This window comes from Aquarana catesbeiana, linkage group LG03, assembly GCF_042186555.1.
Source record: "Aquarana catesbeiana isolate 2022-GZ linkage group LG03, ASM4218655v1, whole genome shotgun sequence".
Taxonomy (NCBI): domain Eukaryota; kingdom Metazoa; phylum Chordata; class Amphibia; order Anura; family Ranidae; genus Aquarana; species Aquarana catesbeiana.
In genome coordinates this window covers 189,918,262-189,945,956 of record NC_133326.1, presented here as the reverse complement: position 1 = coordinate 189,945,956, position 27,695 = coordinate 189,918,262, and the positions used below count along the sequence as shown (strand labels likewise).

Here is a 27,695-nt window from a genome sequence, read left to right as displayed (position 1 = left end):
AAACTTCTTCCATTTATAGATGATGGAAGCCACTGTGCTCATTGGGACCTTCAATGCTGCAGAAATTTTTCTGTACCCTTCCCCAGACCTGTGCCTCGATACAATCCTGTCTCGGAGGTCTACAGACAATTCCTTAGACTTCATGGCTTGGTTTGTGCTCTCACATGCACTGGTAACGGTGGGACCTTATATAGACAGGTGTGTACCTTTCCAAATCATGTCCAATCCACTGAATTTACCAGAGGTGGACTCTAATCAAGTTGTAGAAACATCTCAAGGATGATCAGTGGAAATAGGATGCACCTGAGCTCAATTTTGAGCTCCATGGCAAAGGCTGTGAATACATATGTACATGTGATTTTTTTTCGTTTTTAAAATTTGCCAGAATTTAAAATAAACTTCTTTCACGTTGTCATTATGGGGTATTGTTTGTAGAATTTGAGGAAAATAATGAATAATCTATTTTGGAATAAGGCTGTAACATAACAAAATGTGGAAAAAGTGAAGCGCTGTATGCATCTCTTTCTCAAGAGCCCCAGGGAGATTGCTGATGGGGTTGTTATGGGAATGCTAAAGCACCCCCTTGGCACTGCCTCTAATGATAATAGACAACACTGAATACAGAGCAGCTCAAAGTTTGTGAGAGGAAGTTCTTGTTAAGGACAGGGTTGTTTTGTGTGAGATTGGCCTGCTTTGCATTCCCCAATAACTAACTCGAAAGGATGGGGATGCCCAGTTATGTAGAAAATGGGACTAGGTAAGTACAAATCTTATTCCTTTTACAGGATTTTTGGACCTACTATATGCTAGTGATGTATAAGGGGATAGAGGTCACAAACAGTATAAGTGGACCTGGCAGATTGATGATGGCTGCTTTAATTTTGTCATACCTTAAAGGGCACATCAGCATTCTCTGTTGGAATTAAAGGTAACATTTTCACAGGAGCATTTTTTATATGCTGTGATGTGTTTCTAATGCAGTATTTTTACTTCATTTGGAAGATGCATTGCTGGAAAGCAGAACAGAATGCAGCAAGCATAATTTTATTAAAAAAAAAAAACATAACGGAGTCTGATATCCATAGCTACATTTCTGTGTGTAGTCTCTCCTAATCTCCTTCTGCTTGCACAATGTCTTTTTTCCTTATTATTTCAGCATATGGATTACAGTGTTCAAGCCACCAAAATGTATAGATCTGAATACACAAAGGCTGTGTACTTGTGGCCAGATTATTTTCATTCTGCAGTATGATTATGAAGTGGTTTCATCCCCAAACTAATTAACTTCAGTGTGATAACGAACACTGCATGTAGGGCAGATGGTGCCTTTTTCTGGATCTCTGATTACACTCTCAAATGTTCTATCCTTTGTATTTCACTAAGAAATTAATATGAGTTTTAAAATGCTATAATTGTATTTTCTTCACATTCATTCAGGAGAAATAACATTTGAAGCAAATCATTTATTTGCACATTATACATAAGTTATTTAGACACATACTATGTTGAAATATTTATCTAAAATAGATTGCTTACCTACACCAATTTTAGGGCAAACTTCTGGTTGAGTACAGTTGTGATGTGCATATACTGAGGTGTGCTGAACTTCCACTCTTGAAGTTTAGCTGTTCTCGGAGCTGTATTTCTTCATTTAACTTAGGCCATGGTCTAGTATGGCAGGGCAGCCCACAGCTACCCGCACATCATGTTGCTGACATATATGTGATCTTTTCTTTTGCTGCCACCATATGTTCTTATGTATACTAATTGTTAAAATTCAATAAACAAATTTGACAAGAAAAAACACAAAAATCAAAAACCTGCTCTTTTGTGTGTGTCTCAAGCAAATTGCATAAAAGCAGTATGAACTGAAACAGTACTTTTCAGGCATAGGCAAGTTTATGTTTCATATGACTCTCCCCCTACATCCCAATCTGCATGAAGAATAAATGAACACATTAAGCAAGAGGAAACATTCTACATTCTACAATCAACCTGTGGAATCATCCTGAAGCCGCTTGGGCCACACCTTGGTGAACATTTTAGTCGAGTTCGGAGACATATTTACATTTTACATGCAGTTTTAATGTAGAGTCGACAAGAAGTGGAGCTGTTTATACACAGGCATTAATAGCAACAGTTGCATTCTTTAAGGGCCTTCAGTTGCAGCCTGTGAGGTCCCAGTGGACACAGTGCAAAGTGGAAGCAAGGTGCTATGTGCTAGGACACTGCATTCCAGCCCCTGGTACTTGAATAATACTGGCACTGTCTGTCAGGTAGTTTTCCTTTGTCCAACAGGAATACAGTTCTAGCCAGACGGAAGAGGGAAGATGCAATGTAGGAGCTTGTTCTAGTAAGTAACCATTGTACACTACTGAAGAGGGATCTTTATTTCTTAATCATACATCACAGGGCACAGGATCATATTCTTGAACCAATGGGTATGCAGTTATCTTTAGGTGAGTGGACCTTGTCAAAGCAAAGTCAAAGGGGCAGCAGGCATAACCCCAACCACTCTCACACTTACCTCTTAGGTAAAAGAATTCTCTCTCTGCTGAGAGAAGCATTTGCATTTTTTTCTTCTTTCCTTCTGGGATTTTCTGCAAGACTTCTAGCAAGTTAGTTTCCTAGCTGCAACATTTGCACTACTGCACCTCAGGACTGGCACTCCTCAACTAAGCTTTGGGGACTATACCCAGACCCTGCCTGGATGAAGATGTGGGGCCAACCTGTAATGTTGCTTCAAGCACTGAATCCTGATTTGGGCACTCACCTTTGCATGTAGTGCAGCGTGCGAAGTAGCAGCAGGGTGCTATACTGGTCCAGGACAAGACAGCAAGTGGTAAGGGAAGAACAAGTGACTCACTGCATACACTGGGCCTCTGCCTGCAGGTAACTTCAAATGTAAGGCACACCCCTACTGCTCTGTAGTTTAGTTTGAGATATCCCCTTGTAAGTTTTATTCGCCTACACACATAGCACATCTAGTTGCAGGGGAGCCGGGCCTGTGGGCTATGGCAGCACTTGTCCAGCTTCCCCTTCTGAGACTCTGACTTTGCTAGCCCAGACCTTACCCCCATACTGAGTCTTTATCTGCTTCTGGGGACTCTGCCCTTTTGAGGGCACCCCCTTTTCATTTTTAATCCAAGGAGGAACTTACTACCATGTTTGAATTTATGGGAGAAAATTCTGCCCTTCTGAAGGCCTCAGGCCAATGTCCATCAAGCCCCTTCTGCTCTACCCAGGATCTCCCCCTGATCTTCTGGTACTTAATTTTATGCTTGCTAATGATAAAAAAGATGATTGGTCTGTGTCCAGAGTACTCATCACAGAATGAAACCTATTGGGTGATATTTCTCCCCAAATCAAGAATGCTATTTCTGTCCTTGTGGACCCAATATGCACTTGTCTAAATTTAGAACATTCTGTGTTGACCTTGCTTAAAAGTTACTAGTCTGGGTTCCCTGAATCACCCCAACAATCCAAAATGTTCCCTATTGACTCTTTTACAGCCTATGTTGTATGGTGACTAGCCTTACACTGAGATGTTGTCCCCCCCCCCAAATGTTATGCCCAGCAACTTCCTATTGAGGATGGGTTTTAAAAAAGTAGACTGTCCCTGTCATGGACTCTGCCATTTCCTGCCTTAACAAAGCCTTGAGGGCCCCTGTTAAGCATGTTCCATTGACAAAAATCAAATGGGCAAGAGGTTATAAGATGGGTCTCCTTTTTGGTCTATATGGGACAGATCCTTTGGCTTAAGATCTGTGGAGCTTCTTTTCCAAGATGCTTCTGAAGTGTATCCCTTTGATGGGTAATGCCTGTTAGGCTAATACTTAGACACCTAAATCAGGGAAGTCACATGGGGTGAAAGAGTTCTTTTTGCCAGAGAAAAATGCAAATTCTCCAGCAGGGAAAACCCCCTGCTTCTTGATAAAGTGTTAATTGCTTCTCTTTTAAGCCTCTGGCCAAACCTTGGGAGTAAGCCATCTTCACATTGAAAATGCACCCCCCCCTTGGCTAGTTGGGGATATGTCTGCTAGCCTTCCCAGCTGTCTGGTCCCAGAAAGTTTCTAAGACTTCTCAACAGTATCCCTCAGGTGCAAATGTTCCAAATAGAATCTGCTTTTCTTCGTTCTAGAGATTTCCTGGCCTTTGTGAGCATCAAGGATGCTTATCTGCACATTCCTATCTTTCCAGCTCATCAATGCTATCTGTAGGCATTTTTCAGTGGACCTTCCTTTGGGACTGGCTTCTGCATCCCACATTTTTACCAAGGTGCTGGCCCCTGTTCTGTTCTCACAGTGTTCCCATCATGGGATACAAGATGACCTCCTGTTGAGGGGGATCTGTCAGCCAGTGTCAGCGACAGCGCAGACTCATTAGTCCTTCAGATAGATCCTGAATCTCAAGAAGTTAGCACTGGATCTGAATTAGTGTTCAGACTACATATGGACCTGATTTTTTTTTTTTATACAGCGTTGTTCGGGGTTTTTCTTCCCCAGGATAAACTCCAGTGTGTCTATTCTCAGGTTCAGACTCTGCAGTCCAGAGTCTGAACCTGAGAATAGACACACTGGAGTTTAAGGTCCTGGGTCTTATGGTGTTCTTCAAGGCAGTCCATATACAGTTTTACTCCAGACGATTTCAACTCCAACATTCAAACATCGTGGAACAGACAGACACATTTACCTGTCCAGCAGCACCATGTTTGCTCTGGCATGGTGGATTTGTACCATGAAATCAGGGAAATCCTTTCTCTTGATGGGCTGGAAGGTGTTTGTGACGAATGCCAATCTTCCAGGCTGGAGAGGAGTTCTGGGGGCCTTCCTGGTCCAGGTGACTTGGTGATCAGAGAAATATATTCTGGAGCTTAGAGCTAATCAGTTGTCCCTTCAACACTGGATCTCTCAGTTACAAGGCTGTCAAGCCAGGGTTCAGGCAGTGGTTGCCTACATCAATCATCACAGAGGCACCAGAAATCATGCAGCTCGGAGGGAAACACGTCCCGGGCATGGAAAATTGACAGGCAGATTTACTCAGTAAACATCTGGACCCTGGAGAATGCGCTATTCACCTGGAGGTCTTGCAAGCTCTGTCACAAATAGTGGATGCCTCCAGGTCCATTACCGACTGGACAGATTTGTCACCAGGTCCATGGACCCTTGAGTTTTCACAGTGGATGCTTTGGTGACACATTGGGATCAGTTCAACCTGATCTATTGTATACCTTTTCTTCTTTCCTCTGAGGAGGGTGGCTTTCTTGTGATTCTCATTGAACTGAACTGGCCCAGGAGGACGTGGTTCTCTGTTGTGGTAAAACTCCTGGCTGACTCTCCATGGGCTTAAATTATCTGGACTTTGTTTTATAGGCCAGTTTACCATCCTGCTTCTTGATCACTGGTTTTAACGGCACGGCTGTTGAAGCCCAGGTTCTGAGGGACAGGGGCCTATATCGGATAAGGTCATACCATATGCTCTTGAAGGCTAGGAAGTCAACTTCCTGCAAGCTCTACCATTGCACTTGGAGGACATACTATGCCTAGTATAAGGCAAGGAAAATCCATTCCAGGAAGTACTCCATGGGAGGAATCCTGTCCTTTTTCCAGCCCAAGCTGAATCAGCACTTAGCCTTAAGTACCATCAAGAGTCAAGTCTGGACTTTGGCAGATCTCTTCCAGAGGCCTCTGCTCTCTTGCTCCTTTGTACAGGGTGTTGCACATTCTATGTCTCCTGAAGGTTGCCTTCTTTTTTTGGTGGCTTTGGCCTGTAAGGACCCCTTTCTTGTTTTGCAGAAGTACAATACCACTTTTCTTTTACCTTACCAGAACATTGTTTTACCTTCCCATCTGTCTGGCTCCTAAACATCCTAAGTGGGTTCCTCTTCATTGCTTGAATGCTGTGCATGTTGTTCAAGTTTACTTCTTTACTACAGCTTTCTTTTATCAGTGCGACTGTGTATGTGATTCCCTATAGCTTTTAGCTTCTCTTTTGCAAAGTGGATTCAACAGCTCATCCTTCAGGAGATCTAAACCCTTTTGGGTGATGTCCCTCTTTTTCAGTCAAAGCATGTTTTACAAGAGCATCAGTGCTTCTTGAGACTTTTGGCATCAGGCTTCAGTTTCTCAACTCTGTAAGTCATGGGTGCTAAACCTGTGGCCCTCTAGCTGTTACAGAACTACAAGCCCCATGAGGCATTGCAAGCCGATGACCGATTCAATCTTGATTCCCAAGGCAGAGGCATGATGGGAATTGTAGTTCCGCAACAACTGGAAGGCCACAGGTTGAGCACCCATGCTGTAAGCGGGCATCCAGGCCACAGCGGATGCCAGTTTGTCTCCAGGTGCTTCAGGCAGCCCTTTTTTATTTTTTGTTTCTAGTTGTTCTTCTCTTGGGCATGTTTGCCATTCATTTGCTGTTTGTTGACAATTTATTATCACTGTCACCTGCATAATATATTACACCACCACAGAAGGGGGGTTTATTGGTGTCTCGGCTCTGAGCGGAACTCCACTTCCTAGAAACCATTGCATGACCATGTCTGTGCCAAGGTATCTTTTTGATACAGACTGATACCTGAAGGGGGATACATCCTCAATACTCGGGTGCGTGGAAGGGTACCTGAGGATGGGACTTCCTGGAAGGGTGTTATCCCTATTTATATGTATTTCTCTTCCCAATTTTATTACAGTAAGTATAGCAATCACCTGATATGTTTAAACTGGAAATTGTAAAAAAAAATGTTTGTTTGTGTCCCTGTACTAGGCTTTGTGTCTACAAATGTGCCCTTTGTTGCCTTTTCATTTGGTCACCTGTCCGTGTGAAACCATTTAACATCAATAATGATATGACCACAACCTTTTTTTTTTTATATTGATCCACGAAATTCAATCTCCTACTTGTAAGGATGAACTGATGGAACACTAAGGGGGGGGGGGGGAGTGGATCCACTAAACAGTTGCTCTAGAGATCCAATTAGTGTTTCTAAGCTTCTTACCCTATTTTATTTATTTAAAAATAATAAGCAGACATAAAACATGTAATACATTTTGAAATCTGATTGCCATGGAAGACCTTCAGATGTTTGTATAACATGTTTGGCATGTCTCAGATAGGTGGATCTCAAAAATTGGAAGGAAATCATCATCTATACATCATTTTTTTTTTATAATCAAATTTTAATAAAAAAAAATTCTACCATAGAGACAATTGACAGATGTCATCAAACGGTACATTATCATACAATATCTGTTCCAAGCAAACTGTCAGACAAGTTCTGGAAGCATAGACAAAAGAGTAAAAGGAAGCCAGGTGTGGTGGGTTAAAAATACCTGAAAAGAAGCCAGTTGTGGTTGGTTAACAATGCCTAGAAACTTTTGCAATAACTTCTGGGTCTGTGACAGTACATTAAAGCTGATGTTTTCTGAACAAGGTTTAAAAAAGACAAATAAAACATTGAAAAGTACTAAAACAAAAAGATACATTAAAATACAAACTATAAACAAGAGGTTCCACATAACAACCAAGGAGATCTTAAAATATTTATGGATACAGTGGGGCAAAAAAGTATTTAGTCAGCCACCAATTGTGCAAGTTCTCCCACTTAAAAAGATGAGAGAGGCCTGTAATTGTCATCATAGGTATACCTCAACTATGAGAGACAAAATGTGGAAACAAATCCAGACAATCACATTGTCTAATTTTTGAAAGAATTTATTTACAATTATGGTGGAAAATAAGTATTTTGTCAATATCAAAAGTTCATCTCAATATTTTGTTATATATCCTTTGTTGGCAATGACAGAGGTCAAACATTTTCTGTAAGTCTTCACAAGGTTGTCACACACTGTTGCTGGTAAGTTGGCCCATTCCTCCATGCAGATCTCCTCTAGAGCAGTGATGTTTTGGGGCTGTCGCTGGGCAACACAGACTTTCAACTCCCTCCAAAGGTTTTCTATGGGGTTGAGATCTGGAGACTGGCTAAGCCACTCCAGGACCTTGAAATGCTTCTTACGAACAACTTTAGAAACAATCGTCCCTAAGGCTGCCGGTGAATCACACATGCGCGAGATCAAAGTGCATGCTGGTTACCCAGCATGCGTCTCTCCTAAGCTTATCCCGGAAGAGTTATTGATTGGGCTTCACATGCCCACAATCATGACAGCCACACCAGGTGGGACAAACTTGTGAGTGTTAAAAGTATATCTTAGCAATATGCATTATTAGCAATATATAATCGTTTTTTTTTATTTAATAATGAATTATGCTAGGATCAATTTGAAAAAAAAAAAAAGCAGCCGGAACTCCGCTTTAAGTAATTGGGCTCTCTTTTCCAATTTCCTCTTATTTTCCTCTTATGCAGCTTTTAGCAAGGAAAACTTTACTTCAGTCACTGTACATTAATGCAAAAGAGTTATGACTGTGGAGGTGAAGGTCAGGCCCAGCACACCATTTGGAATATCCATAGCATCTTAATGTCTCTGTAATGTGAAATTGTAGTTTTGTTCTTATACCTGAAATGTTACATGCAACATTATGTGAACCCTTAAAGGTAAAGGCAGTTCTCTCCTCACACATGTCAACTTATCTCTTACTCCTGCATCCTAGCCTTTATTCACTTTTGCTTCTGCTGTATATGACATCTGGCCTTTTGATCTTCGTTCTGTTTCAGAGCTTTAATCTCACTTTAGTCTTCTCCCCTCACCATCTTGTTTACTTCACATTGTGAACATACATGAATTTACAGATATTATTCTTTCTGAAGAAACTTGCTCCTGACATTTGTTATGCTTATTGATTTTATACTATAGTTTTTCACATAAGTGTCCTGCATTTGTCTTTAATCTGAAAAAAAGTATTTGGCATTTGCAACTTTTGTTACTATAGTTATTGCAAATGTTTTTATTATTAATCTCCTTTACATGTTCTCTTCCAAATTGAACTTTAACAGACTTAATAAAACAGTGCGTAAAGAAAGGGTGATGTTAAAAATGCACCAACCTATGGCAACTGGTCACCGTTGTCCGCATATTAGTGAAAAAATAGTTGCGCAAACAGTGTAACCAAACAATATGTAAATTAAATTAGATCGGTGTAGGCTGCACTCACAGTATGTCCACCTAAACAATACATAAATGAATTAATCCAAAAAAAAGTGTTGCGCTATCCATATAAATATCATATATTTACCTCTGTAGCTCCCAACGTGTTTCAGTCAAAAGAACATTAACAAGGGATAGAGGAGTATAGCGGTGAGGTAATATTTATAAGAGCAACTTAACAATCGTCCATTGGTCAAAGCAGTGGAAACTGCAGTTCAAAGTTTTAAATTTAAAATAATACACCTAGGGGAGAAAAATCAATTGACAGAACACAATATTGGGGGTACAGTGTTGGCCTTAAATACAGAGGAAAGAAAATTGGGGTACTTATTTCAGGTGATTGCAAAATGAGCAAAGAGTATAACCAGACAGGAAAAGAGAATAGAATTCTAGGGTGTACCACTAGAGGGATCACCAGCAAGAAGGAGGAGGTTCTGATTCCTCTAAATAGATCTTTAGTTAAACCAAATTTAAAAGTACTATGTCCAGTTCTGGAGACCTATCTTACAAAAAAAAAAATTGATAAGATAGAACAAGATCAGAGACGGGCAACAAAAATGTTGAAAGGTCTGGGGGCTAAAACATATCAGGAACTTAAAGTGGTTCTAAATTAAAAACGTTAATTTAGAACCTTAATGCATCCCCTCATTAAAGCAAGACTTTCTGATGTGTTTTCCCCCTGCTGCACAGCTATCTGATTTCTTTTTTTCTTCCTTCTTTTGTTTGTTTACTTCCCAACCCAACCCCTCTTCTGTCATTCGCCTAGGAGAATGACGTCAGTGCTCACTGGTGCCTCTCGGGATTTGTGACATGATATCCTGAGAGGTACCAGGAGCATCCATTCACTAAAGCAGGAGGGGGCAGGCCTAGCGGCGCATCAACAGGAGGAGTACCTGTGCCTCCCAATGACATCTTGGCAGAAGATGAAGTGGGACAACGCTGGGTCCACTAGCTGGGTAAGTATCCTTCCTGTGCAGAACACTGCATCAGGTAGGCAGAGGAGGAAAAACATTTTTTTAGGGGGGTTGGGTTCCACTGTAAGGTAAGAAATGCGCCATTACCTGTTCTACATCCCCATCTGTAAACCCTTACCTAACTCTTCTCACCTCGTCCGGCACTGTCCCAGCTGCAGCACTGCTCCTCTCACCTCCTGGTATCACCTACTGAGAGCAGTAGGAGCCAAAGGCTCCTGCTCCTGTGAGTCAAACTCCTGTGAGGAGGAAGCAGAGACATGGCTTACCAGTGCTGTGTTTGCACCTATGGATGTACACAGCCTGGTTCGGGAGTCCACAAGTGCCCTCTTAGCACTTGACTTGCTAAGAAGGCACCTAGAGCAGGGAGAATCGGAGAGCACCAGTGGAGGACTGGCAAAATGGAGGTAAGGGGCCGCTCTGTGCAATATCATTAGACAGAGGAGGAGGTAAGCATAACATCTTTTTTATTTTAAGAAAAAAATTTTTTTAGTATGTACAGTCTTTAGGAAAGAAAGGAAAGGGGAGACCTGATTGAACCTTCAAATACTTTAATAAGGGTGTAAATAGGGTTCAGGAAGGCAGTATTTTTATTATGAAGCCAAGATCAAGAACACTGGGGGCATGACCTCAAACTGTCAAGGGGGAAGGTTTTAGAGGTTTAACTAACTCACTATTCCTCTGGAAGTTTATACCACGCATCGACTACTCTTTAAAGTGGAACTAAACCCTCCAAACCTTTTCAGCCAAGGAAGTTGCCATCTTGGCCTCTGTTTCATCTGCAACTGCCATGGTTTTGCAAGTGTGATCAGTTATGACACCAGCCATTTCATGGTTTTGACAGTTTGGTTGAGAACCCAAGCAAATGTGACAGTTACATTCCCGTAACTGTTTTTTTAAACTGCTAAATTATTGGGTTTAGTTCTGCTTGCAGACCCCTTTCACACTGGAGGCGTTTTTCAGGTGCTAAAGGGCTAAAAATAGCACCTGTAAAGTGCCCGAAAAATGCCTCTCCTGCAGCCCCAGTGTGAAAGCCCGAGTGAAATCAATGGGCAGCGCTGCCAAAGTGCTTCAGCAGCGGTGCCTTTAGGGCGCATTTAACCCTTTCTTCGGCCGCTAGCGGGGGTTAAAAGCGGCCGAATAGCGCCGCTAAAATGACGGTAAAGCGACGCTAATAGAGCGCTATTAGTGTGAAAGGGGTCTAACAGTAAGTGAATTCAAGCATGCTTTGAACATACATTGATCTATAGCCAGACAAAAAAGTAAAAAAAAAAAATTACAATGAAAATAAAAAATTTGGACAGACTCGATGGACCACTTGGTCTGTTTTATGTGGCCTCCATACATATCAAAAATACTAGATGCAGTGCATCCTAGCATCAGATTACATTAATAGAAACATTAATATTTACAATAGTTTTTATTTTCACTCAACAGCAGTCTTATGGTGTGTGTGTATATATATATATATATATATATATATATATATATATATATATATATATATATAATGTATTGTGTGTATCTCTCTCTCTCTCTCTCTATATATATATATATATATATATATATATATATATATATATATATATATATATATACATTTGTTTTCCAGTGTGCTGTTATGTTATTACACAGCTATTTCTGTAACCTGTATACCGCAATTTTCAACTGAATGAGTTATGGTGAACGATCAATACATTTTTTCATCACCACTTTTTTTTTTGTTCTCTTTAAGGTTATTTTGGGTCAGAGTTTACTCCCGGCTGCTGCAGAACAGAATATAACTGCTGCCATGAAGGTAATAAGTCCTTTTGATCTCATGAATGAATGCAATAAAAATTGCAAGCAGATGAATGTTTGTTTTAGAATCTCGCTCGAAGACTTGTAAGCGAGCTGTACACAGCAAATATTGGAATTATGCGTGATAGTTGAGTAAAGATATTGTCATGTAATTACATTCTGGAGAGGATCGGCAGATAGAAAGCAATGTACTATTATTGAACATACAAAAGCAACATGTGAAGTGGAGAGGATCCAAAGAAGCAATGCATAGCTATAAAAGTAAACAAAAGTATAACAAGATACTGTCATTAAAGTATCCCCACTTCATAAAATAGTGATATAGAAGTAAAAAGAACACTCAGACACAAAGCTATACAAAAAACAATAATCCTACTTTGTATGAAACAGAAGGCAAAACCTTTAGTCGACAATATTTTACTAAAAAAAATTGAAAGTATGAAAACAGTTGTAACAATAGTATTTTCTGGTGGGTCCTCAACCTGCAGACTGAGTGCTGCCTCTGATTCATTTGGTGCTTGCTTTGTTTGCCCTTGTAGTGGGTTTATGGTGTTTTGAGGAGAAAACCCATGCACCAGTGGGCCAGATAAACTATCATTGGTGCAAAGTGAGAATTGAGACAGGAAAATTAGGTGCTAAGTTGTTGCAAAAAAAAAAAAAAAAAGTTGCAAAATGCCCCAAACTATCTATTGCCACAGTGACTATAGTTTATAAGTTGCAAAATGGTGAACCCGCATATTTGCACCTCAGGTGTCCGAGTAGTGGCACAGCAGCTTCTGAGGTCTGAAACTATAGTGCTGAGTGTTAGAAAAATGTATTTTTTTCACAGAAACAACTTTTGACTGTTGGCTAATGACAGAAAAATCAATGTTTAAGTTATTGGAGGAATTCATGAAAAGCCAACAGTTTCTGAACTCGGTGCAAGTTTCAAAAGAGCCTGGTGTCAGTGGAATAGCAAATAAGAAGCATGTATACAATACAAAGCACTATTACCTTACTATACAATTTAATCTAAAAGGAGTACAAGTACATTGTTTTACATCCTTGATATGTTGTCATTGATAATTGCCATTTATAACTGAATCCTGAGCCACCTACCTCTTGGTGCTTTAATGTACTTATCCACTTAAGCCCCGGACCATAGACCAAAGACCAGAGCACTTTTTGCGATTCGGCACTGCGTCACTTTAACTGACAATTGCGCGGTCGTGCGACGTAGCTCCCAAACAAAGTTGACGTCCTTTTTTTCCCACAAATAGAGCTTTCTTTTTGGTGGTATTTGATCACCTCTGCGGTTTTTATTTTTTGCGCTATAAACAAAAAAATAGCGACAATTTTGAAAAAAAAAACATTATTTTTTACTTTTTTGCTATAATAAATATTCCCAAAAAAAATATATAAAAAAAATTTTTTCCTCAGTTTAGGCCGATACGTATTCTCCTACATATTTTTGTTAAAAAAAAATGGCAATAAGCGTTTATTGATTGGTTTGCGCAAAAGTCTACAAAATAGGAGATAGTTTTATGCCATTTTTATAGATAATTTTTTTTTTTTTACTAGTAATGGCAGCGATCAGCGTTTTTTATCATGACTGCGACATTATGGCGCACACATCGGACACTTTTGACGCGATTTTGGGTTCATTCACGTTTATACAGCGATCAGTGCAATTAAAAATGCATTGATTACTATGTAAATGTGACTGTCAGTCAAGGGGTTAACCACTAGGTGGCGCTGTAGGAGTTAAGTATGTCCTAGGGAGTGATTCTAACTGTGGGGGGGAGGGGCTGTGTGTGACACTACACTGATCACTGCTCCCGATTACAGGGAGCTGTGATCAGTGACAGTGTCATTAGGCAGAACGGGGAGATGCTTGTCTGCATTAGCATCTCCCCATCCTTCCTCACTGTGAGACGATCGTGTGTATCCCCACAGACATCGAGTCCATGGGACCCCCGCGATCACGGTCACGGAGCTCCCGGCGGTGCGCTCGCTCCCACAAGCCACCTCTTAAAGGGCCACGTACAGGTACGTTAATCTGCCTGTACGTGTCCTTCTGCCGCAGTATATCTGCGTGAGGCGGTCGGGAAGCGGTTATCCTATACACATGAGGCATTTGCAATATCTATATACTGTATGTGTGAGTATATATATATTTATATTTTTATATATATATTCCTTTTCAATGTTATGGCTCAAAAATTGCTAGAGCATTTGCAACATGTCACAAATAGGGACCTTCCTATTTATTTAAAGCGTTTGTTATCCTAACGCTTCATATTCCTGATATGTGCCAGCTGTACCATGTACTTGTATGAGAAAGTGTCCTCTTTCCTTGTATTGTTTCCTTTATGTGAAATCATTCGTGTTCCTGCCAGTCCCTCTGCTCTCCTATTAAAAACTGACCACAATAAGCAAGAGAGCACACCCGACATCCCAACCTGCAAAAACTCATTTCAGGGAGGTGGCAAACTCATTTCAGAGAGGGGGAGCTTCACGCCCGCATCCCACACCCCCCCCCCATGGCAAAATATTTTTTAAATCACGTTTTCAATATTTTTGCACAGTGCTTCTGGGGAAGGGGGTGGGGGTGGTTGCAGTGGCGGCTGGTGAAGTTTTAGGATGGGGGGCGCCAGACAACGCCCTTCCTTTTGACCCCTCCCACTTGGTGAAAATCGGTGTGGTTTCAGCAAAATAGTGGGTGTGGCTCTAAGGTGGTGTGGTTAGCGTCTGAGATGAACGAGGGAGGGAGAGGGAGAGAGGGGTGGAGGGACAGTAGGTCCAGATCCTACACAAAAATAGAAATGTGTATTCTAGAAAGTTTAACAATCAGCAGATAAAGATATTCCAAACACCTGGTGTTAGCACTTCAATCATCCCGGCACCATGGTTGTTATGGTGTCAGGATGATTGAAGCGCATTATTTCTATTATTACATTGTAATATAAAATTAAATCATTCAACTCACCATAATGCAGAATTAGTGGGAGCCCCGAGTGTGTCACCTGCTATGTCGCCTGCAACTAGATGCTATCAGGTGTCCCCAGCGAAGTCTGTCCTTACATGCAGCCTGTGTCCCATAAAATGCAGCCTCCTGTGTCCCCCAAATGCAGCCTCCTGTGTCCCCCAAATGCAGCCTCCTGTGTCCCCCAAATGCTGCCTCCTGTGTCCCCCAAATGCTGCCTCCTGTGTCCCCCAAATGCATCCTTCTGTGTCCCCCAAATGCAGCCTCCTGTGTCACATTGAACTCCCCCATTCTCCGCGGGAGCATAGCGGTACTACTTACCTTGCTGTGTGTTGTCCTCTCCTGTCCTGCGGTGTCCTCTTCCACAACGAAGATGGAGGGGTCCGTCCGTTCCTCTCATACTTCCTGTTTCCTTTCTCCCGGGCGCAATGGGAGAATGAAAACAGGAAGTGACATCAATCTGAGATGTCAATCAAACCGACTGGCCATAGTGATATACACTACAAGCGCCGGGCGGAAGCTACTCGGCGCTTCGGAAAGTGCCGCAAGGCGGGCTAAACGCCCGCAAATGAAGCACCGCGTCTGCAATCTTGTGATTGCATAGACGTGGCGCTTCCCATTAGTGCACTGTGTCCGGCGTCTGAACACAGTGCACTTAAGGCCCTTTTTTTGTATATTTTTTTTTTAGAGGGCCAGTATTAATTTTTTTTTTGACAATTTTTTTTTATTTTTTTTTAACTGCCTGATGGGGGGGGGGACGCCACTGGGTGGCTGGTATGTGGCAGTGGACAGTGTCAGTAGTTTTTTTTTATTTTTAAAAATTAATTTTTTTACAATTTAATTTGTGTTTAATTGTTTTTCACAATGCTTTTGGGGGGAAGGGGTTGTGGCAGTGAACAGTATTTGTATGGCAGGGGAGAGTGGTGTCAGTAGTTATTTTATTATTTTACACTTTTTCATTTTTTAGAATCTTTTTACAATATTTGTTTTATATTTTTTGGGGGGCTTTGGTGAGATGTCAGGGGTCTAAAAAGAACCCTGACATCTCCCCTTTGAGACAGACAAAGGGACTGAGGACACAGATTCCCCATTCCCTTTCTCAGCACTAAAGATGAATGAACGGGAGTCAGAGGCTCCTGTTCATTCATAAACTGAGCAGAGTAAACACAGTTAACACAGGACATATGAGCGATCTCGCTCACTGTGCCCTATTCCTGACAGTTACGCCACACCCCCCCCCCCCCCCCCTTGCTTGCGGGTGTGCCAGAACCTTGTTTTTGTTTTGTTTTTTACTTTTTTGTCTATAGATTACATGAAAAATAGAATATTCCATGTAATAGTTTTTATTTAACTAATGTTTAGGATTATATTTGCTATATTCAAGAACACCATTTATTTATTTTCAAATTTTATTTCATTGTAGCAGACAGTATCTGCAATGACGAAAATATTCAAGAACACTATTTTGGAGAAAATAATATATAGCTATGATTAACTTCTATTTTTAATTAAATATGTTTATGGTCCTAGAATTATTGTATACAGTATATTGTCCTGAAAACCGGTAACCAGAAGGAAACTATATTGTATTTAACAGGGTTTTTTTTGGTTGTTTTTCGCATGTGTATATATAATCTCAAAAGTGCCTTAACTTTCATTGTGGTATACACTAATGGATGTGTAAACAAAGAATCTAATTGATTTTTAAAGTAAACCTGCAAGTGTTTTTGCTCGATACTCATTGCTATTAAACATCTATCACTTACTGTATCTTACTTCTGTGTAGCCAGAATGTAAAAATATATCCTGGCCTATTTATAAAATCCATGTTCCTGAAGTCAGCAGAGCAGGGGGCAGGAGTTGGCTGTCGGTTGTAGACAACCAAACTCCCAGATCTATTTGTAAAACCATTCTGTTTTGGAAGTGGCCATTTAAAGTTTCAATTATCGTGTAACTATTTAACTATTCACGCTAACAAGATTGTTATACTGTAAACACTGCTAGACTACAGCCTAATGACTGTGCAGTTTAGGGAGTGCACCTGAGCAGAACTTCCCTATACATACTCACTGTGTGATTGTTCAAGGCATAGAAAAAACTTAGCTTGTCAAGAAGTAGCAACGACACATACAGTGCCTTGAAAAAGTATTCATACCCCTGGAAATTTTCCAAATTTTGTCATGTTACAATCAAAAACGTAAATTTATTTTATTGGGATTTTATGTGATAGACCAACACAAAGTGGCACATAATTGTGAAGTGGAAGGAAAATGATAAATGTTTTTCAAATTTTTTTACAAATAAATATCTAAAAAGTATGGCGTGCATTTGTATTCAGCCCCCTTTACTCTGATTCCCCTAACTAAAATCTAGTGAAACCAATTGCCTTCAGAAGTCACCTTAGTAAATAGAGTCCGCCTGTGTGTAATTTAATCTCAATATCAATAGAGCTGTTCTGTGTAGCCCTCAAAGGTTTGTTAGAGATCCTTAGTAAACAAACAACATCATGAAGGCCAAGGAACACACCAGACAGGTCAGGGATAAAGTTGTGCAGAAGTTTAAAGCAGGGTTAGGTTATTAAAAAATATCCCAAGCTTTGAACATCTCACAGAGCACTGATCAATCCATCATCCTAAAATGGGAAGAGTATGGCACAACTGCAAACCTACAAAACATGGCTGTCCACCTAAACTGACAGGCCGGGCAAGGAGAACATTTATCAGAGAAGCAGCCAAGAGGCCATGGTAACTCTGGTGGAGCTGCAGAGATCCACAGCTCAGGTGGGAGAATCCGTCCACAGGACAACTATTAGACATGCACTCCACAAATCTGGCCTTTATAGAAAAGTAGGATGAAGAAAGCCATTGTTGAAAGAAAGCCATAAAACGTCCAGTTTGCAGTTTGCGAGAAGCCAAGTGGGGGACACAGCAAACGTGGAAGAAAGTGCTCTGGTCAGATGAGACCATAATTTTAATTTGTGGCCTAACAGCAAAACGCTACGTGTGGCGGAATCCTAACACTGCACATCACCCTAAACACACCATCCCCACCCTGAAGCATGGTGGTTGCAGCATCATGTTTTGGGGATGCTTTTCTTCAGCAGGGACAGGGAAACTGGTCAGAGTTGATGGGAGGATGGATTGGAGCCAAATAAAGGGCAATTTTTGAAAAAAACCTGTTAGAGTCTGCAAAATACTTGCGACTGGGGCAGAGGTTCACCTTCCAGCAGGACAACAACCCTAAACATACAGCCAGAGCTAAAATGGAATGGTTTTGATCAAAGCATATTCATGTGTTAAAATGGCCCAAATTCCAGACCTAAATCCATTTGAGAATCTGTGGCAAGACTTGAAAATTGCTGTTCACAGATGCTCTCTATCCAATCTGACAGATCTTGAGCTATTTTGCAAAGAAGAATGGGCAAAAGTGTCACTCTCTAGATGTGCAAAGCTGGTAGAGACATCCCCAAAAAGACTTGCAGCTGTAATTGCAGCGAAAGGTGGTTCTACAAAGTATTGACTCGGGGGGCTGAATAACAAATGTACACCACACTTTTCACATATTTATTTGTAAAACATTTTCAAAACCATTTATCATTTTCCTTCCACTTCACAATTATGTGTCACTTTGTGTTGGTCTATCACATAAAATCCCAATAAAATACATTTACATATTTGGTTGTAACATGACAAAATGTGGAAAATTTCAAGGGGTAAGAATACTTTTTCAAGGCACTGTAAGTACCCTATCATGTCAACAGGTTGAACAGAAAAGGATTACATAGTATCCACCTTCCACTAAAAGTTAAAATTTGCCTAAACGGAAGAGAAGTCTTCTCGGGTTTCACAGCTAAATCTCACAGCTGTTTACAACTATTGAAAGCTCTCAGCGCATACAATATACAGTAAAACCTTGGATAGCGAGCATAATTCGTTCCAAAAACATGCTTGTAATCCAAAGCACTTGTATATCAAAGCGAATTTCCCCATAAGAAATAATGGAAACTCAAATGATTTGTTCCACAACCATTTATTCATAAGTCCTTCAGTTTATAGTCCATATAAAAAGATTATAGCAATGAGATTGCGTTACCATAAAATGTCCACCCACAAATGGAAGCCTCCACAAGGGGATTAGAAGCAAAATCCAGCAGGAGCTGCAGAGTATAAAAGAGAAGAGAGGTGCTTCTAAGTGTAGCAATATGGTTACATTTAACCACTTCAGCCCCGGAAGGATTTACCCCCTTCCTGACCAGAGCACTTTTTACAATTTGGCACTGCGACGCTTTAACTGCTAATTGCGCGGTCATGCAATGCTGTACCCAAACGAAATTTGCGTCCTTTTCTTCCCACAAATAGAGCTTTCTTTTGATGGTATTTGATCACCTTTGCCGTTTTTATTTTTTGCGCTATAAACGGAAAAAGACCGAAAATTTTGAAAAAAAATGATATTTTCTACTTTTTGTTATAAAAAAAATCCAATAAACTCAATTTTAGTCATACATTTAGGCCAAAATGTATTCGGCCATATGTCTTTGGTAAAAAAAAATGTCAATAAGTGTATATTTATTGGTTTGCGCAAAAGTTATAGCGTCTACAAGCTAGGGTACATTTTCTGGAATTTACACAGCTTTTAGTTTATGACTGCCTATGTCATTTCTTGAGGTGCTAAAATGTCAGGGCAGTAAAATCCCCCCAAATGACCCCATTTTGGAAAGTAGACACCCCAAGGAAATTGCTGAGAGGCATGTTGAACCCATTGAATATTAATTTTTTTTGTCCCAAGTGATTGAATAATGACAAAAAAAAAAAAATTACAAAAAGTTGTCACTAAATGATATATTGCTCACACAAGCCATGGGCATATGTGGAATTGCACCCCAAAATACATTCAGCTGCTTCTCCTGAGTACTGGGATACCACATGTGTGGGACTTTTTGGGAGCCTAACCGTGTACGGGGCCCCGAAAACCAATCACCGCCTTCAGGATTTCTAAGGGCGTAAATTTTTGATTTCACTCCTTACTGCCCACAGTTTCGGAGGCCATGGAATGCCCAGGTGGCACAAACCCCCCCCCCCCCCCAAATGACCCCATTTTGGAAAGTAGACACCCCAAGCTATTTGCTGAGAGGCATGGTGAGTATTTTGCAGCTCTCATTTGTTTTTGAAAATGAAGAAAGACAAGAAAAAACTTTTTTTTTTCTTTTTTCAATTTTCAAAACTTTGTGACAAAAAGTGAGGTTTGCAAAATACTCACTATACCTCTCAGCAAATAGCTTGGGGTGTCTACTTTCCAAAATTGGGTAATTTGGGGGGGGGTTTGTGCCACCTGGGCATTCCATTGCCTCCGAAACTGTGATAGGCAGTGAAGAGTGAAATCAAAAATGTACGCCCTTAGAAAGCCTGAAGGCGGTGCTTGGTTTTCGGGATCCCGTACGCGGCTAGGCTCCCAAAAAGTCTCACACATGGGGTATCCCCGTACTCAGGAGAAGCAACAGAATGTATTTTGGGGTGTAATTTCACATATTCCCATGGCATGTTTGAGCAATATATCATTTAGTGACAACTTTGTGCAAAAAAAAAAAAAAAATTGTCTTTTTCCCGCAACTTGTGTCACAATATAAAATATTCCATGGACTCGACATGCCTCTCAGCAAATAGCTTGGGGTGTCTACTTTCCAAAATGGGGTAATTTGGGGGGGGTTTGAACTGTCCTGGCATTTTATGCACAACATTTAGAAGCTTATGTCACACATCACCCACTCTTCTAACCACTTGAAGACAAAGCCCTTTCTGACACTTTTTGTTTACATGAAAAAATTTTTTTTTTTTTGGAAGAAAATTACTTTGAACCCCCAAACATTATATATTTTTTTAAAGCAAATGCCCTACAGATTAAAATGGTGGGTGTTTCATTTTTTTTTTTTCACACAGTATTTGCGCAGCGATTTTTCAAACGCATTTTTTGGGGAAAAAACACACTTTTTTAAATTTTAATGCACTAAAACACACTATATTGCCCAAATGTTCGATGAAATAAAAAAGATGATCTTAGGCCGAGTACATGGATACCAAACATGACATGCTTTAAAATTGCGCACAAACGTGCAGTGGAAACAAAATAAATACATTTTTAAAAGCCTTTACAGGTTACCACTTTAGATTTACAGAGGAGGTCTACTGCTAAAATTACTGCCCTCGATCTGACCTTTGTGGTGATACCTCACATGCATGGTGCAATTGCTGTTTACATTTGATGCCAAACCAACGCTTGCGTTCGCCTTAGCGCGAGAGCAGGGGGGGACAGGGGTGCTTTTTTTTTTTTTTTTCTTATTTTTTTGCTTTTTTTATCTTATTTTGAAACTGTTCCTTTCCTTTTTTTTTTTTCTTTAATCATTTTTATTGTTATCTCAGAGAATGTAAATATCCCCTATGATAGCAATAGGTAGTGACAGGTACTCTTTTTTGAAAAAATGATACCTAAACCTGCAGGCATCATTCTGGTATAACCACTCAAAGTCGTGAATGGCGTACCTGAAGACATAAAAATGGTTAACAATAAAACACAGTAAACGGTAAAGTATAAAAAATTGCATACCTGAAAAGCAAACATGATAAAATATAATAACAATAAAACATTGCAGAATAGAATACAGTAAAAAAGAGCAGAACAATAGAGAGAGAGAGAGAACAATAAAACGACAACTATTTTTTATATATATATATATATATATATTTTTTTTTACACTTTTTTTTGTAACTAACTTTTATAACTATAACTGGTTCCAGGTTCAGGTCTCTCAAAATGCGATGGCATCTTGGGAGACCCTGTGAAAGTGTGCCTAGTCTGTGCAATGCTGTACCCTACGCTAATACTCAACTAGTGTATGGTAGCGTTCAAAACATTCACCAATGCAAAGACCAGGATTGTCAGGACAGGAGGGACAATAATAGCAGGTGTCACGCCTATATCCACGCTTGCTGCAGACACAACATCTTTTTTGGGGGGTTCGTTGGGTAGGGGTACTCGGGAGGACATAAGGAAAATGCCTCTAATGCAGCCGACTGCATTTGGTTGGGGATGTGAATGGGGGAAGTACGGGCGCTGCAGAAGTGGTGGGTTCCCAATTAGGATTGGCAAATGCAGCAGAAAGGGCATTATGGGCACGACGGGCCTGTTTGTCGTCTTGTTGGTGGCAGCGGAACACTACTTGTGCTTGCCACCTCACCAGCTTGAACTGCACTTATGGGACTCGCCACGTCACCAAGTGTTACTGCAGTGCTGGTTTGACTACGACCGGGGTGTACTAGGCCGCTGGTGCTTGCCAGTTCACCAAAACGCTACCAAAAAAACTGTTAGCGATCGCAGGGATCAGGCCTGACTCTGCGAACGCTGCAGTTATGCGTTTAGTGTTTTGTAAGTGACAGTGATCGATCGATACTGCACTTGGGTGGGCTGGGCTGGGCCGGGCGGAGGGGCAAAACTCAAGTGCTAGCAGGTATCTGGGCTGATCCCGCTAACACTGCGTTTTTGGGAAACCTAAACTGCTGGGGATGCTAGTATAGATCTGATCGGATCAGATATTGATCCGTTTAGATACTACACCACTAAGGGAGGTGTACGGTGCGTGCGTGGGTGTTAGCAGTACTGGCGCTAATCTGACGCTGCCTGGGGCTGGTGCTTGCCAGTTCACCAAAACGCTACCAAAAAAACTGTTAGCGATCGCAGGGATCAGGCCTGACTCTGCGAACGCTGCAGTTATACGTTTAGTGTTTTGTAAGTGACAGTGATCGATCGATACTGCACTTGGGTGGGCTGGGCCGGGCGGAGGGGCAAAACGCAGGTGCTAGCAGGTATCTGGACTGATCCTGCTAACACTGCGTTTTTGGGAACCCTAAACTGCTGGGGACGCTAGTATAGATCTGATCGGATCAGATATTGATCCGTTCAGATACTATACCACTAAGGGAGGTGTATGCTGCGTGCGTGGGTGTTAGTGGTACTGACGCTAATCTGGCGCTGCCTGGGGCGACGCATATCACCGCCGGGCGATCAGGGGGCTAAACCTTTATTAGGTAATAAACAGCGGGTGCCCTGCCACTATAAAAAATAAACAAACTAACCAGCATCTCCCGTAACAGTTATACGGTGATCAGTGGTGAAAGGGTTAACTAGGGGGCAATCAAGGGGTTAAAACCTTTATTAGGAAGTATATGGGGGTCCCTGTCGCTATAAAACGCTGACGGCAAACCTAAATATTTACCTCCCTAACTATTGTCACCAGCGACACTAATACAGCGATCAGAAAAATTATCACTTAGCGACACTGGCGACGGGGGGTGATCAAGGGGTTAAAACTTTATTGGGGGGGTTAGGGGGGTATCCTAGACCTAAAGGGGGCTAACAGTAACTGTCCTACCACACTAACTGTCACAAACTGACACCATGCAGTAATCAGAAAAAAAAAACAAAAACAAAAAAAACTGCTTGGTGTCAGTGTGATGGGGGGGGGGGGTGATCGGGGGGAGATCGGGGATATAATGTATGCCTGACATGTTCTACTGTATGTGTGTGTTTGTGTAACTCACATTCCAGTCTTCTCTCCTCGGCGCCGCAACGGAAAATGCAGAGCCGAGGAGAGATGACATCATTTCCTCTGCCTCTGTGTACATTACAGAGGCAGGGAAATGATCCCAGGAGCGATCGCGAGGGGGGGGGCCACGTAATGGATGGCCTCCCCCTCACCACCGATCGCCGGGGAGGATTTGCCGACCGCCGTAGGCACCGGGGGGGGGTCCAATCGGACCCCCCACCCGCGGGCAGGCAAGGACGTACCTGTAAGTCCTTTTGCCTGCCCGTGCCATTCTGCCGACGTACATCGTCGTGCGGCGGTCGGCAAGTGGTTAATGAAGGTACAACATTTAGCAACAAGGTTGATCATTAAAATAGGCACATGGCAAAGGCATCCGGGGTAAAGCTGTCCACATAGACCATCCCCCGCACCGCCGGCTCTCACCACTGTCAGTCTGCAATCGTTAACGGGAAGACTACCCTGCAGTAGAGCGATCTATGGTCTATGTGGACAGCTTTACCCCGGATGCCTGCATACTGTGCCTGTGAATCATAAACCTTGTGAGTTGCTAAATATTGTACCTTCATTAAATGTAACCATATTGCTACACTTAGAGGCACCTCTCTTCTCTATTACACTCAGTTGTGTCATGACATCGCTTTTATATCTTTAAAAATTTAGCTTGTCTTGCAAAACGCTCTCAAACCAAGGTTTTACTGTATATTTGAATTTACCTTACAACCTTTGGTTTGTAAAATGTCTACTTAAAAATACAGTTTGGTTGGCTTTATTCAACATTTCCAGTAATTATAGATAATAGATGCCCCTGTATTTATATTTCCACTAGAAGGTAAAAAGAGAAACAAGAACATCTCATTTTGTTTATCTACTTTTCTACTATTACCATATATTTTTAACAAATGAACAACTAATCTCTTTATACCTTGGGAGCTTATGCAGGTTGCTTTAGCGGTGCAATACTGCTTTGTTTTGGTTTTATATAGATAGTAAGGTTATTTCAGTCTTTTTTTTTTCATAGTGGTTTGTTGGAATTTAAATAAAGTACATCACTGTAAGAAAGACAAAAATATTTGCGTCATATGACATGGTTAAGCATAGACAGTAGAGAAAGGGGATGGCATAAAAGGCCAGGACTGAAACTACATAAAACCTTTAACAACAAATACTTACATTTATTAACCATCTTCTAAAGTAAAACAGGTGTTTTTTTTCATGCAGACAGTGTAGTAATATTACATAATTAAATAACGTACCCAACATTGCATGAAGTCATTGGTCTATTTTATTTATCAGGTAGTCCATAATCTTATGGGAAATGCTGTGCAACCTCTGCTCAACTCTGTAAGTGACTCAATTGAGGCCATTATCATCACAATGCATCAAGAAGACTTCTCAGGGTGAGTATATATGCTTTTAAAGTACCCAAAAATGTTTATTTTTATTCATAATAATAGTCATTCATATATACACACACATATTCTTTAACCGCTTCCGGACCAGCCGCCGCAGTTAAACTGGTTGGCTCCCCTGCGCGAAACCACGTAGCTGTACATTGGCTCGCGGGGTCCGGACAACAGGCATGCGCGCCAGCGCTGCACAGCGGGGGTGCCGATGCTCGTGGCTGATGGTCGTGATGACTGCCAGCCACGAGCGATCGTAACCAGGAGAGACAGAACAGGGATGAGTGTGTGTAAACACACACTTCCCTGCTCTGTTCTGACAGGAGTGACAGATCGTGTGTTCCTATTAGATCCGTCACTTCCTCTAGTTAGTCCCCTCCCCCTTCAGTTAGAATCACCTCCAAGGGAACATAGTTAACCCCTTCACCGCCCCCTAGTGTTAACCCCTTCACTGCCAGTGATATTTTTACAGTAATCAATGCATTTTTAATCGCACTGATCGCTGTATTAATGCCAATGGTTCCAAAAATGTGTCAAAATTGTCCGATGTGTCTGCCAGAATGTCGCAGTCATGATAAAAATTGCAGATCGCTGCCATTACTAGTAAAAAAAAAATAGTAATAATAAAAATGCTATAAATATATCCCCTATTTTGTAGACGCTATAACTTTTGCGCAAACCAATCAATATACGCTTATTATTTTTTTTTTTTTACCAAAAATATGTAGAACAATACATATTGGCCTAAACTGAGAAAAAATTAGCTTTTTTTTTTAAAAAAATGGGGATATTTATTATAGCAAAAGTACAAAATATTGTGTTTTTTTCAAAATTGTTGCTGTTTTTTTGTTTATAGCGCAAAAAATAAAAACCGCAGAGGCTATCAAATACCACCAAAATAAAGCTCTATTTGTGGGGGAAAAAAGGACATAAATTTTGTTTGGGTACAATGTCACACGACCGCACAATTGTCAGTTAAAGCGACACAGTGCCGAATCGCAAAAAACGCTCTGGTCAGGAAGGGGGTAAATTCTTCCAGGGATGAAGTGGTTAACAGGCTACCATTTACACCAGAAATAGATTTTGAAGTTTTCATCTCATTACTATGAACCACAGGGCCGCTGATAAGGGGGTTACCACCGTGCCTTCTGTAGAGGGCCCCGGGCACACAGGACAGCCAAACAGCAGGGGGATCAATGCAGTGGGACGGGAAGACAATTACAGAACAATGCATTGTGCTTGTGTCTCTCCCTCCAGCAGCTGAAAGCCAGTTTCTCCCCCTCCCCTTTCAGCTGCTGGAGGGAGACTCACAAACACAGTGCATCAGTCTGTACTTGTCTTCCTGTCTCAATCCCCCTCCCTGTGCTGCCCACATCTGATTCATCCCTGTGTTTGCCCGGGACGCCCTTGCCCCCCACCCCGCCCCCTACCCCCTGTGGATACACAGGCGGATGTAAAGTGGGGAAAGGAGCCAGTATGTTAATATGTCATTTACCGGCTCCTTCCTTTTCTGAATTGGACACAGTGAGTGATCAGTACTGATTGCTCCTGTGGCCACTGATAACTGAGCATAGTAAACTGTGTTTACTATACTTCAGTTTATGAATGACCAGGAAGCTCTGTCTCCTGTTCATTCATCTTCAGTGCAGCTGAGGCTACAGTGAAAGGAACTGAAGAATCTGTGTCCTCAATTTCTTTCTCTGTCTGAAAGGTGAGATGTCAGGCTCCTGATATTTCATCCAAGCCCCCCTGACCAGCATTGTAAAAAAAAAAAAAATTAAAAATGTAAAAAAAAAAAATTTTTAAATCGAGAAAAATCCTTTAAAAAAATTGTAATTCGGGGGGCCCTGTCAGGTAGGCTGTACGAGGCACTGTGATTTCTAACAGCAGCCTTGCTGGGCCATGTCGAGTTTGTTGAATGTAAACATTTGTATAGACTGCAATGCTATATCTCTAGGTTTACAGCTGTTAGTGTAGATTACGAACTATATTTGATATTGGTCACATAGTGATATCCCAACATATCGGTCGGGAAGTGTGAACGTTATTTAGAAAAATTCAGTGCTGCTAATGTCAGAAAGCCCACCAGTTGTACCTTATACCCGATGGTAATATAGGGGCTGATAAAAATGACCTCTGTCCGAAAAATCTTGCTGCCCATCGGTCATGATTGACCTTCTGATGTCACAACTTTCTGAGTCACTAACCCAAAAAAGCAGGTAGCCAGGGTAATCTGAGCACTTTCACCTGCATATGGTAGTTATTCAGTAGCCATGTTAATTTTGCCAACTAATAAACAATTCCTGATAATGATTTAAATTATGGGTGGAATATATGTGCCTGTGCTGTCTGCCAGAGTCTTATACCTGCTGTGCTGGCATGTACTGTATACGTCACCTTGGCAGGTCTTCATATATTTTTTGGATAAACAATAGTCATGAAAATAGACAAGTCGAGACTGCATTCCCTTTCAGGTTCTGATCAAGGACAGGTTTTTCATTTGGATATTAATAACAAATAGGCTGCATCATCCAGTGTAAAAAAAAAAAAAAAAAGTCCTACGTTTTATTGAAGTTTAAAAACACAGCCCTGCAGGAAAAGCTGATGTTTTTCAGAATAAATCTGCCTTTAGTCATCAGTTTTTCATTCCACAGATCTTCTTCATATTTGGATGTTGTGGGTAAAGCACAGTACTGAACATATTTTACTGATGTTAACTGCGGCAATAGTGGAGTTTTGTATGACTTTATATGTGCATTAATAATAATTTGATTTCATTTTATGTCATAGTATAATTTCATCTCTTGGATGAGTTGTAGCGTGGAGTAACTGTCATATGGGTCTAGACTCAACAGATGGGATATC

General features: G+C 41.1%; 1 protein-coding gene across 1 annotated transcript in view; it reads left to right on the top strand.

Annotated features, from left to right (window-relative positions):
- COG5 (component of oligomeric golgi complex 5) overlaps nucleotides 1–27,695 on the top strand; it is a 541,624-nt gene that overhangs the window by 452,116 nt on the left and 61,813 nt on the right. The window contains exons 16-17 of the mRNA XM_073619666.1: nucleotides 11,808–11,870; nucleotides 24,724–24,827. Coding sequence (XP_073475767.1) covers nucleotides 11,808–11,870; nucleotides 24,724–24,827 — 167 coding nt within the window. The remainder of the gene's footprint in view (nucleotides 1–11,807; nucleotides 11,871–24,723; nucleotides 24,828–27,695) is intronic.